This window comes from Mesoplodon bidens, assembly GCF_964165515.1.
Source record: "Mesoplodon bidens genome assembly, chromosome: 1".
Taxonomy (NCBI): Eukaryota; Metazoa; Chordata; class Mammalia; order Artiodactyla; family Ziphiidae; genus Mesoplodon; species Mesoplodon bidens.
In genome coordinates, this window is record NC_138176.1 from 185,563,783 (window position 1) to 185,576,834 (window position 13,052).

Genomic DNA, 13,052 nt, shown 5'->3' on the forward strand with positions numbered 1-13,052 from the left:
ATTTCTCCCTGGCTCTTAGAGAGTTCCTAAGTCCTGAAGGTTTATATGAGGCTCTGATTTGAAAGCTTAATTTTGGGACATGGCCTTTCCAGGGCTTTAGGAAGTGATGCGGGATTTGGCTTTGCCTCACCTTCAAAATGTACCTGCAGCAGCTGCTATTCTTGCTCTGGAGTGTTTGGCTTTAAATATGTTCCTTGTCAGCAGGATTGGCACCCTGTGTTTTTCTCTTTCATCCATTCTTCTGAATATAAATGTTTGACTTCTTGCAAACGTAGTGCGCTTTCATAAAGAAATAGAGATGACTGACTTTCCCGAGTCAAGGACAGACTGGTGTCTCTCAGGGGTAGTGGCAGACAGCTCCCCAGGCGTGGCTTGGCCACACCAGTGGCTTCAAGGTGTCATGGGCTATGACTGACATCTGAAGGATAGTTTTAGAGGGTCAGGGAAAATTAAATAGGCATGAAGAAGAAAGATGCACCCTAGCCTAGTCATTAGGAGCAAAGACTGACCAGTTGCCGCCTGTGAGAACTTGGGCGACAGTCATCATCTGCAAATAGGATTTATTATATCTGCTTTATCAGTTTACTGTGAGGACTGAATGAGCTAATGCAGGAAATGTGCTTAGCAAATAGTGAGTAGCAGCAATTGTTATTAATATAAAGAGCTCCTGTTGTTTCCCCCCTTTATTTGGACATTCCTTGCGGTAAATTTATTTTCCAACTGGTTTCAGGATCATGCTCCCTTTAGGGGCATCTGAAGGTCAAGTTTGAGAAAAGAAAAGCAACTAAATGTGTTTAAGGGATGTGGATGGAAATCTGATCAAGCATGATTAAAAATAAAAAGACTTTGCCAAGTATTGGGCTTCCCTGGTGGCGCAGTGGTTGAGAGTCCGCCTGCTCATGCAGGCGACACGGGTTCGTGCCCCGGTCTGGGAATATCCCACATGCCGTGGAGCGGCTGGGCCCATGAGCCATGGCTGCTGAGCCTGCACGCCCGGAGCCTGTGCTCTGCAACGGGAGAGGCCACAACAGTGAGAGGCCCGCGTATCGCAAAAAAAAGAAAAAAAGACTTTGCCAAGTATTCATATGATGTCCTGCACTAGTGCTGACACTTTATTAGGGTAGTAGGGTTCGTAGAAATAAACTAAGTCAAGTATTGATTAGTAATTTAAATGTCGAAGAATTAAGCCTGCAATGGAGCAGGCGATGCAAGCAGTTTGGTTTGGTTGTAAAAATGCCAACATTCCTGAAACAATGAGCTCATCATCAAATTCTTATTCCACGCCCACAAAAGAATCTATGACTTGTTTGCTCGATCTTGTTTTGGTTTTCTGGGCAGCTAAGAACGAAATAGGGCACTGATTCTCAAACATGTTAGTGCATTGGAATCCTCTGGAGGGCTTGTGAAAACCCGGATCCTGAATCTTAGCCCCAGAGTTGTTGATGCAGTAAGACTGTGGTGGGGCCTGAGAATTTGCTCTCTAATAAGTTCCCCGGCAATGCTGATGCTGCTGATCCAGGAACCACACTTTGAAAGCCACTAATATGGAATTTCCTGAGGTCTTATGATGTGGTGGAGACCTCAAGGCAGTTGCAAGGAAGTGGGTTCAGATTCTGGGGCTGTACTTAGTAGCAGAGTTATGTCAAGCAAATAATCTCTCTGAGATCCAGTTTCTTCCTTTTTTTTTTTTTCTTTGCGGTACGCGGGCCTCTCACTGCTGTGGCCTCTCCCGTTGCGGGGCACAGGCTCCGGACGTGCAGGCCCAGCGGCCATGGCTCACGGGCCCAGCCGCTTCGCAGCATGTGGGATCTTCCCGGACCGGGTCACGAACCCGCATCCCCTGCATCGGCAGGCGGACTCTCAACCACTGTGCCACCAGGGAAGCCCGTCTTCCATTTTTAAATGGAAATAATAAAATCCCCCTCTTTTTTTTTTTTTTTTGCGGTATGCGGGCCTCTCACTGTTGTGGCCTCTCCCGTTGCGGAGCACAGGCTCCGGACGCGCAGGCCCAGCGGCCATGGCTCACGGGCCCAGCCGCTCCGCGGCATATGGGATCCCCCCCAGACCGGGGCACGAACCCATATCCCCTGCATCGGCAGGCGGACTCTCAACCACTGCGCCACCAGGGAGGCCCTAAAATCCCCCTCTTTAAGGTCATGGTAAGAGTTGAATAAGATGTCTGTGAAGCACCTTGTTCACTGCCTGACATGTATTACTTTAAAAGATTCCATTAATTTCTTTTACTGTAAGATTTTTTTTCATAAGTCATATATTTATTTCTGAATGTTTTGGGCAATGAAGTCTATCAAATGAATATACTGCTCATTTAAATGACTGAAGCACTTTGAAAGATTTCACTAAGATTCCATTTCAGAAGTCCTGTGCCATTTTTCACACAGGTGTGTGTGTGTATGTGTGTAGTTTTTTCCTTTTAATCAAACGAGTAGTTCCTCCCCATTAAATTCTTACTAGGTAGCAAGTTGCATGATGGATTGGGAATATCATCCTTCTCTAGTTTTGTGCATTGGAATTTCAGCATATTTTGATGTATAGATAGCAGAGGGCAGTGAAAAGGTCAGCTAGAATGGAAACCCTGAGGTTTCATAATTCATGGATAATTAGAGTCTGACTACTGTTTTGTCTTTTGTATTCAAAAGCAGCCATGTGAATATCTGCATGGCACAGAAGCACCAGGGAAGCTTCTAAAACATGTGCAGTCTAACACCTCATTTCTAAAGACCATGGTTCCATATGTCTAGGGCAGGGCCTGGTCATATGCATTTTAATCAACAAATCAATCAACTGATCTAAGAAAGAAATGGAAAATTTTATTCGAACCCAACTGAGGATTATGACCCAGGAACAGCCTCTCAGAAAGCTCTGAGAACTGTTCCACCCTCTAGAAGTCAAAGCACAGTTGTATAAGTTTTTTGAGACAGAGGGCTGTCCATTAAATGACGTATTATTGACAGTTCACACAATCCAGATCTGCAAGTACAAAGTGGTAGGTCATGATCAAGAAGGAATGTTATCTTTTAAGGAGTTGTCTTGTTGGTGCTGGGAGAATGTTGCTCTTTATGGCTGAGCAGGTATTCCTGCCAATGGGGGAGGTTTGGTCGATGCATAATGCAGATACACAGTGCACAGTAGAGGGGAGAGAGGAGGCCAAAGGGCAGAAAAAAATGTTTATGTTTAAATTCTTCTTGTCTTGCCATAACATATGAATTTTATTTCACAGAAGAGTCAGCCCAGGTGGTACCAAGACTACGTTTTAAGACAGACTAGGAATGGGCTGCAATGTTCAGAATTGCTTTTAAATTCTACTCCTTAACTAGCTATGTGGACTTGAGCAAATTCTCCAATCTCCTTAAATCTTGGTGTCTTATACATGACATGGGTCAGTCTTACTCATTCATCGGTGCTGTTGTGCAGGTTATAGTTAATGTATAAAAGGTGCCACAGTGCTGGGCACGAAGCACTCAAATGCTCCAATATTGTGATGGTTCTTTTAAAATGCCAGACAGGGAAGGTGGACAGATAAGATAAACATGAAAGTTCATAAATGAATAGAACTGAAATGAAGCCATTTGGCTGTGTGAATCCATAAAATATTTATTAAGCCTTGAAAAAGAATTCTCCAAAGATTATGTTGAATTGACTGATTTCTTACAGGTGGTTTAGATCAGGCACATTTACAATTAGTTTCTAACTTGTTATAATTACTTTTTTAGAATCAAAACTTTATTTTGGGTACTTTAAGATGAAACAATGTTGGATTGTATTGAAATAAATTGTTCAATCCAATCTATTGAATCAACAGACTATCATTTTTTTTACTGTGCCAGAACATTAATTTTCCATTCACTTTAATGTGACAAGATAACGTCCTTTCATGAAAATATTAAACACTTCAGGAGAGCCTAAATGAAGCCATATTAACACAAGACAACAGAGCCAATATCACTCAGTAATAGGATAGAAACATCAGTTAGAAAGAAAACATTGTCACTGTAGAGACAGACTTTTTTTTTTGTGGTACGCGGGCCTCTCATTGTTGTGGCCTCTCCCGTTGCGGAGCACAGGCTCCGGACGTGCAGGCTCAGCGGCCATGGCTCACGGGCCCAGCCGCTCCGCGGCATGTGGGATCTTCCCGGACCGGGGCACGAACCCGTGTCCCCTGCATCGGCATGTGGACTCTCAACCACTGCGCCACCAGGGAAGCCCTAGACAGACTTTTATTCAGAGTTAGGAAGTACCCATATAAGTACATGTTTACTTGGATTTTTCTCAATTTCTCTTAAGCAGTTTTAAGATATTTTATTCCTTCTGTAGGATGGTCTTTCTCAGCTTACTGACAAGTTTCTAGTTTATGTGCTTAAAATTAGTATCATGGCATTTTTTACTTCCATGCTATTCTTGAAGACCTATGTCAGTGGAGCTTTCAGAAGGGAATTTATCTGCCACAATTGTACATCCATTAAACAAAGCTTAAGAACAGACAGTCCTAGTGGGGTTTTCATTTATGGATCCTTTGGTGTAGGTTTTCCCAAGGACAGTGGTCAACATTAATTAAAACATCTTGAAGTCTATAAACTGCAGTTACTTCTAGGTGAGATACAGTGAAGAGCTTTGAAGTATCACTTGAAAAAAGAAAATGTAGGAAATTTCCACTTTCTCACTGCTTTCATGCAGATATCACTTTAAAGCAAATATTCTTCAGAATCACCATGATTAACACAATTCACTGCTCTAAAGAATGAGTGTTTTATATTTTCAGTTTGTTACACAAGAGAAGAAAAAGAGAGGTCTTATTATAAATGTGGTAGCTGTCATATTGCCTGCATATCTAGGGTGGGGAGACTCTCTTGAACCATTCCTGAAGTGATAAGAAGGTGTGCAAATTATGGGTTTGTTGTGTGTTTCCAGTAGGCATATGGGAATATGCGTATGTAACATAAATAAAGATGTCACTTTGGACTAGTGGGACTGTCAGATATTTTCTTCTAGGTTGGACACCAAGGGACAATGAGCGATTATCCCGGCTTTAGCGCATCAGTGGATGCTGAAGCGATTCATAAGGCAATCAGAGGAATTGGTGAGTGATGCTTTACAATTCCTTTTTTAATGTTGAAGCACATCAGGAAGTTAAAGCTAAAAATGCATGGGTTCAGGTTGCCAAGTTGCCTTACTCAATTAGAGAAATTATAAGGTACTTTAAAAAATTGTGAAATAATGTGGCAAAGTATAGGGAACCCAGCTTTAATATATCTTAATATTTGCCATGTTTACTTAATATTAAACACTACCATGACCATCACTGCTACCAACAGTCATCATCATCATCATCATCATCACCATAAATCATTATAGATACAGTCCCTGACGATTCTGCCTGGATCTCATTCCTACCTCATTCCCTAGAGATAAACAGCATTCTAAATTAGAATTTATTCCCATGAAACTTTTAATTCTGTACTCCATATGTATGTACCTATTGTTGTGCATGGGCTCAAACAGTATAAATTGAAATCCTACCGTATGTTGTCTTCTGCAACTTGTTTTTTTGTCCCTTAACATTATGTTTTTGAGATTTATCCATGTTATGTTTAGCTCTAGTTCATTAATTTTTAACTGCAGAATAGTTTACTGAATTATTACATCATAAGATGGGAATAGTGAGGGAACACTTAAATTGCCTACAATTCTTTTCTATTACAATATAAAAATATTGCATTGAATAGTCATGCTTATGTCATGTTGTGCACATTTGCTAGTACCTCTCTAGAATATAGCAGTTGAAATGTCTGGGTTGAAGGTAATGTTCACCTCCAGATTAACTAGAAATTTTGCCACACTGCTCTCTCAAATAAATATGCAAATTAGTATTCCTGCCAGCAATATATGAGACTTCCTCTTTCTCCGTGTTCTTATCAGTACTTACAGCAGTCATCCTATTCAGTTTTTCCAATTGAGTGGATCTAAAATTGTACCTCATTCTGTATCTCTTTCCTTCCTCCTCCCCATCCCCCATTATTGATGCAGTTAAGTATCCTTTCTTGTTTATTTTCTTCTTTTTCCATGAATTACACCTCTATATCTTTTATCCATTTTTCAGTTGGATTGTCTTCTTTGTTCTTGGCAAGAAAAAATTTTTACTTTTTAATTTAAAATTTAAAATTTATTTTTTAAAATAATTCTGGATACAAAACTTTTTTTTTTTTTTTTTGCGGTACGTGGGCCTCTCACTGTTGTGGCCTCTCCTGTTGCGGAGCACAGGCTCCGGACGCACAGGCTCAGCGGCCATGGCTCACGGGCCCAGCCACTCCGCAGCATGTGGGATCTTCCCGGACCAGGGCACGAACCCATGTCCCCTGCATCGTCAGGTGGACTCTCAACCACTGCGCCACCAGGGAAGCCCTGTAATTTTCTTTTAATATTGGCTACAGTAACTTTTATCGCATAGAAGTTTTAAATTTTAGTGAAATTAAGTTTACCAATATTTTTTGTAATGATTTTTACTTATTGTGTCTTTTCTATGATGAGCTCATAAAGATATCCTCCTGTATTTTCTCCCACAAATTTTACAATCTTATTTTCCACACTGAGATCTTTAATCTGCCTGGAATTAATGTTTGTGAATGGCATTTAAATCTAATTTTATTTTTTCTCAAGTGGCTATGTAATTGTCCCAGTGCAATCAATTGAAGAGTTCATCCTTGCCACACTGATCTGTAATGCCACTGCTGTCCTATAAGTTTTGCTGTTTTTCTGCTCTCTGTTACATTCCATTGGTCTGTTTGCCTCTCACTGTCTCAATATAACATTGTCCTAATTACTATTAAGACTATGACATAATTATTATTATTTTATAATGACACTTAGTGTCTAGTAAGGCAAGAGATTTTCCTGGCTTTGCCCTGTCCTATGAATTTGAGAGTCAGTTTGTAAAGTTCCATGAATTATACTATTAAGGTTCATAATAGTAATTATACTATTACTATCAGTGTAATATTATTGTATTTCTGCCTGTTTAGTTTTTTTTATTGCTATTTTTAAATGAAAGTTATTTCTTTATCTATCTCTTTGACTGCCTATTTAAACACAGGGTTGAATAGACTTTTCCATGAAGTTAATGTCAATTTGAATGAATTAATGGTCTTTAAATTCTGTCGCTTGTCTTTCTTCCTTAACATTATGTTTCTTCACTAATTTACACATTTTGGTTTGCAGGCCCGCTTTGAGAAGGAGGTTTTTGTTTGTAAGCACTACTCCCAACACCAAAACCAGGCGTCATGGTGGCATTTGCCTTAGGGACGTGTCAGATCCAGCCTCTGAACCATGAGACATCTTGGTTTACTTTCTGGTCTTGAGCATGTAGCACGTGCAGAAATAAGAGAGGAGAAGTTGCCTGGCGTACAACCTACATGTAACTGTGGGTAGTTAGTTATGTCTGGAGTCTAGTGGCAAAGGGTATAGAGATGCAGAGAAGGGGGTAGGAGATTAGAATATGAGGTGGGAGCTAGGTCCTAATTAACTGGTGCACAAGCTAAGGGGCTTAAACTTCATCCTGAAGGTTACAGAGAATCATTAGAATTTCAACCAAGGGACTGACATGATCTGATGCATTAAAAAAATTTACTTAGAAAAAAATTTTACTTAGGCAGTAATATACAGTATAAATTATAAGGGGGTCAAGTTAGGAGGCTATTGAAGTTTCTAGGTAAAATATGATGAGTGCACAGTCGCAGAGAAGAGGACAAATCCAAGAGATGCAGGTGATTGTTATAATGTAGAGAGTAAGGAAAAGAAAGGAGTATAGGATGACCCCCGGGATCTTTGGTTGGATGACTGCATCTATAGTGGTGTCCTTGGTGAGGGAACATAGGATGAAAGACAAGGTAGAGAAGAAATAGAATGAATCCAACCTGGAGCAGCTGAGTTTGAGATACTTGTAGTTGGAGGTGTCTAGTCGTGCACCAACTCAGATACCTTTATAGGTCCAAGGTGATACTCAGACTCACAGGGCACAATGAGGGTTAATCTAACTCTGTTTACTTAACTATGCAGAAGAATACAAGACCAAAGACCCAGTGGGGCAACTTCTGTCACTAGGAGTCCCAGCAGCTAATCAAGTACACCATTTCTTTTGCCCCGTCATTCATGTAGAGTGTGTACCACTGCCATGGGTGTATGGAGCCAAGGTGTGTTTGGGCCACCTCAACACAGGGAAGTTGAGCCTTGAATTCCAATGGATCTTTTATACCATTCTAGTCATGCAGGCCCAAGACAGAAGCAAACTCACAGCCCCGAACCCAGGGGCAGTCCTCTACCACAAAGGAGCAGACACAACTTCTCACATTATCTTAACACTATAATTACAAAAAAAATAGTGACCTGGAGGTTATTTTCAGGCAGGCCAGCATCAGCCCTTTACTTGTACTTAAAACAGGTGGTTAAGTATATGGGTCTGAAATGCCTGAAAGAGGTATGGACCACTGATAGAAATAAATGTTTTGGATTAAGAGATTTGGGTTCAGGTTCTTGCTGTGCCACTTAAAAGCTGCCTGACTTTGGCAAGTGAGGTAAGTTTTCTAAATGTTAGTGTCTTTATCTTTAGAACAGCTTAATCATACCTACTGCCCAGGGCCCTGTGAATATTAACTATGACAATGAATAAAAGGTGCCTAGTATGTGGTAGGTTCTTGATAAATGTCAGTTCCTTTTTTTCTAGAGAAAAAAATGACTTTTTATATCAAATATGGAGATAGAAAGATATAAGGTGATAAGACAGTAACTGAACCTCAGAAGGATGAAAAAACCTACTTCAAAAGCAGTATGTTCTTTGTGCTACTTCCTCTGTCTGATATACGGATAGGAATATTTGGGCAATGATGGTTTTCTTCCCCCTAAACTATCCAAATAAAGTCAATTTTCTTTTCCAAAAGCCAGGCAATGAAAGAAATAAAGATGCCAACCTGGTAAGACCTGGAAATTAAAAATTAAAATGCCTTCCTCTCTGCATTTGTTTCAGACCATTAGTCATTTTTCTTTTGTTCACAACAGATATTAAGCATATTTGAGTTGATGGTGAATACAATTATTTTCGTTTCATTTAGGAACCGATGAGAAAACGCTCATTAGCATTCTGACTGAGAGGTCGAATGCACAGCGGCAGCTGATTGCTAAGGAATATCAAGCAGCATATGGAAAGGTAAGATTTCATTAACATAAGAGGCAGTAAAGGGCTAATCACTAATGGATCAAGGCTGCTCCCATATGATTATGCCCATGGATCTTTTGTTTCAGGCCAAGTGTAACAGAAAGTACCCTATGTATCCAGTCAACAGCCTGGAATAGGAGTCCTGGTCTTTTCCCTTAACTGTCTGAGTGGCCTTGGACATGTTATTTGATCTTTCTGGGCCTCAGTTATCTTCACCTGTTGAATAAGGAGAGTTGCCTTGGATCAGTGGCTATAAACCGGGAAACCGGGAAGGATTTTGCTTCCCAGGGGACATTTGACAATGTCTCCAGACATTTTGATTGTCACAACTGGTGGGAGAGGGAGGGATGTTTCTGGTATCTCGTGGGCAGAAGTCAGGGATGCTGCTAAACATCCTACAGTGCACAACACAGTCCCCCACAATAAAGAATTATCTGATCAATTATCTGATAAATCCTGTCTTAGATGATCTTTAATTTCTCTTCCAACTTTAATATGTTTCGGTAATTATAGACTTATTTTTTTAAAATGTGTTCAGCAGATGTATATTTCTTCAGTACCAGAAACTATACAAGAACTATTCAAGAACATTTTGTGTGTCTTTTCCAAGCAGTTTATTTGTTCCATAATAAACTACTGTGTGTCAGGAGTGGGGTACTACTCTATGTCAGGAGATATTCTAGACATTGGAGATTCACTGGAATAAAAAGCAGAGCCTCGGGCTTCCCTGGTGGCGCAGTGGTTGGGAGTCCGCCTGCCGATGCAGGGGATATGGGTTCGTGCCCTGGTCCAGGAAGATCCTACATGCCGCGGAGATCCCACATGCTGGGCCTGTGAGCCATGGCCGCTGAGCCTGTGCGTCCGGAGCCTGTGCTCCGCAACAGGAGAGGCAACAACACTGAAAGGCCTGCGTACCGCAAAAAAAAAAGCAGAGTCTCCTCTCTTTAATGGACCTAACATTCTGGTAGAAAAATAATAAATATATAAATAAAACAAATTCAGATATTGGTAGGTGCTATGAAAGTATTAAAATGGATGATATGAAAAAAAATGGATGATATGCTAGAGAATGACTGGTGAATGGCTCCTTTAGATCATGTGGTGAAGAAACGTCAGTGAAAGGTTGTTACCTTACTCTCAATGAAGACTAGACAATACTCAGGCTTCTGCTCTGCTTGATCTGGGGAAGAGCATTTCAGACAGAACGTCCAGCAAATGCAAAAGCCCTGAGGCAAAAACAAGCTGGGAGTACTTAAGAAATAGGAAGAGTTCTAATATGGCAGGAGTATAGACAGTAAAGGGTGACAGAGGGAAGAGATGAGGTTGAAGAGAGGCTTAGAACATGCTGGACCTTGGGGTCTTGGTGCAGAGTTTAGATTTTATTCTAAGAACAATAGGGAACAATTGGAGGTTTGTAAGAAAGGAAATACTATGACCTAATTTATATTTTTTGAAGATTATTTTAGCTTCTGTGGCTAATGAACTGTGTAGGGGAAAGGGTGGAAACACAAACCAGTCAGGTATTGGGTCCAGAATTGAGAGTGTGTAGTGACCATCCAAGGCAGCTGAGGCATCACCTGACAGTGTTCTCTGAGCCCCTGGGCTCCATTAAGACACCCTTCTGGGGGAAGATGGCGGAAGAGTAAGACGCGGAGATCACCTTCCTCCCCACAGATACACCAGAAATACAGCAACACGTGGAACAACTCCTACAGAACACCTACTGTACGCTGGCAGAAGACCTCAGACCTCCCAAAAGGCAAGAAACTCCCCACGTACCTGGGTAGGGCAAAGCGGAGAGATTCCCGCACAGAGGATCGGTGCCAACTGGCACTCACCAGCCCGAGAGGCTTGTCTGCTCGCCCGCCGGGGCGGGCGGCGCTGGGAGCTGAGGCTCGGGCTTCAGTCAGAGCGCAGGGAGAGGACTAGGGTTGGCGGCGTGAACACAGCCTGAAGGGGCAAATGCGCCACAGCTAGCCGGGAGGGAGCCCGGGAAAAAGTTTGGACCTGCCGAAGAGGCAAGAGACTTTTTCTTCCCTCTTTGTTTCCTGGTGCGCGAGGAGAGGGGATTAAGAGCGCTGCTTGGAGGAGCTCCAGAGACGGGCGCGAGCCGTGGCAGAAAGCGCGGACCCCAGAGACAGGCGTGGGACGCTGGGGCTGCTGCCGCCACTGCGAGGCCTGTGTGCGAGCGCAGGTCACTGTCCACGCCTCCCTTCCAGGGAGCCTGTGCAGCCCGTCACTGCCAGGGTCCCGGGATCCAGGGACGGCTTCCCTGGGAGAACGCACAGCGCGCGTCAGACTGGTGCAACGTCACGCCGGCCTCTGCCGCTGCAGGCTCCACCCGCACTCCGTGCCCCTCCCTGCCCCCCGGCCTCAGTGAGCCAGAGTCCCCGAAGCGGCTGCTCCTTTAACCCTGTCCTGTCTGAGAGAAGAACAGACGCCCTCCAGCGACCTACACGGAGAGGTGGGGCCAAATCCAAAGCTGAGACCCGGGAGCTGTGAGAACAAAGAAGAGAAAGGGAAATCTCTCCCAGCAGCTTAAGAAGCAGTGGATTAAAGCTCCACAATCAACTTGATGTACCCTGCATCTATGGAATACATGAATAGACAACGAATCATCCCAAATTGAGGAGCCAGGAGTCAGTGCTGTGCCTCTGAGGTGGGAGAGCCAACTTCAGGACACTGGTCCACAAGAGACCTCCCAGCTCCACATAATATCAAACGGCGAAAATCTTCCAGAGATCTCCATCTCAACACCAGCACCCAGCTTCACTCAATGACCAACAAGCTACAGTGCTGGACACCCTATGCCAAACAACTAGCAAGACACCCATTAGCAGAGAGGCTGCCTAAAATCATAAAAAGTCCGCAGACACCCCAAAATACACCACCAGACGTGGACCTGTCCACCAGAAAGACAAGATCCAGCCTCATCCACCAGAACACAGGCACTAGTCCCCTCCACCAGGAAGCCTACACAACCCACTGAACCAACCTTAGCCACTGGGGACAGACACCAAAAACAACGGAAACTACGAATCTGCAGCCTGCAAAAAGGAGACCCCAAACACAGTAAGATAAGCAAAATGAGAAGACAGAAAAACACACAGCAGGAGAAGGAGCAAGATAAAAACCCACCAGACCTAACAAATGAAGAGGAAATAGGCAGTCTACCTGAAAAAGAATTCAGAAACATGATAGTAAAGATGATCCAAGATGCTATTTCCAAGATCCAAAATATTGGAAATAGAATAGACAAAATGCAAGAAACAGTTAACAAGGACCTAGAAGAACTAAAGATAAATCAAGCATCGATTAAAAACACAATAAATGAAATGAAAAATACTCTAGATGGGATCAATAGCAGAATAACTGAGGCAGAAGAACGGATAAGTGAGGTGGAAGATAAAATAGTGGAACTAACTGATGCAGAGCAAAATAAAGAAAAAAGAATGAAAAGAACAGAGGAGAGTCTCAGAGACCTCTGGGACACCATTAAACGCACCAACATTCGAATTATAGGGGTTCCAGAAGAAGAAGAGAAAAAGAAAGGGACTGAGAAAATATTTGAAGAGATTATAGTTGAAAACTTCCCTAATATGGGAAAGGAAATAGTTAATCACGTCCAGGAGGCACAGAGAGTCCCATACAGAATAAATCCAAGGAGAAATACGCCAAGACACATATTAATCAAACTGTCAAAAATTAAACACAAGAAATCATATTAAAAGCAGCAAGGGAAAAACAACAAATAACACACAAGGGAATCCCCATCAGGTTAACAGCTGATCTCTCAGCAGAAACTCTACAAGCCAGAAGGGAGTGGCAGGAC

The 13,052-nt window shown here is 42.4% G+C and overlaps 1 protein-coding gene across 3 annotated transcripts in view; it reads left to right on the top strand.

The window, feature by feature from the left end:
• ANXA3 (annexin A3) overlaps nt 1–13,052 on the top strand; it is a 67,784-nt gene that overhangs the window by 16,578 nt on the left and 38,154 nt on the right. For all 3 annotated transcript variants that reach the window (XM_081238089.1, XM_081238087.1, XM_081238088.1), the window contains 2 exons: nt 5,008–5,095; nt 9,117–9,211. In XM_081238089.1, the coding sequence (XP_081094215.1) occupies nt 5,008–5,095; nt 9,117–9,211 (183 nt within the window). The remainder of the gene's footprint in view (nt 1–5,007; nt 5,096–9,116; nt 9,212–13,052) is intronic.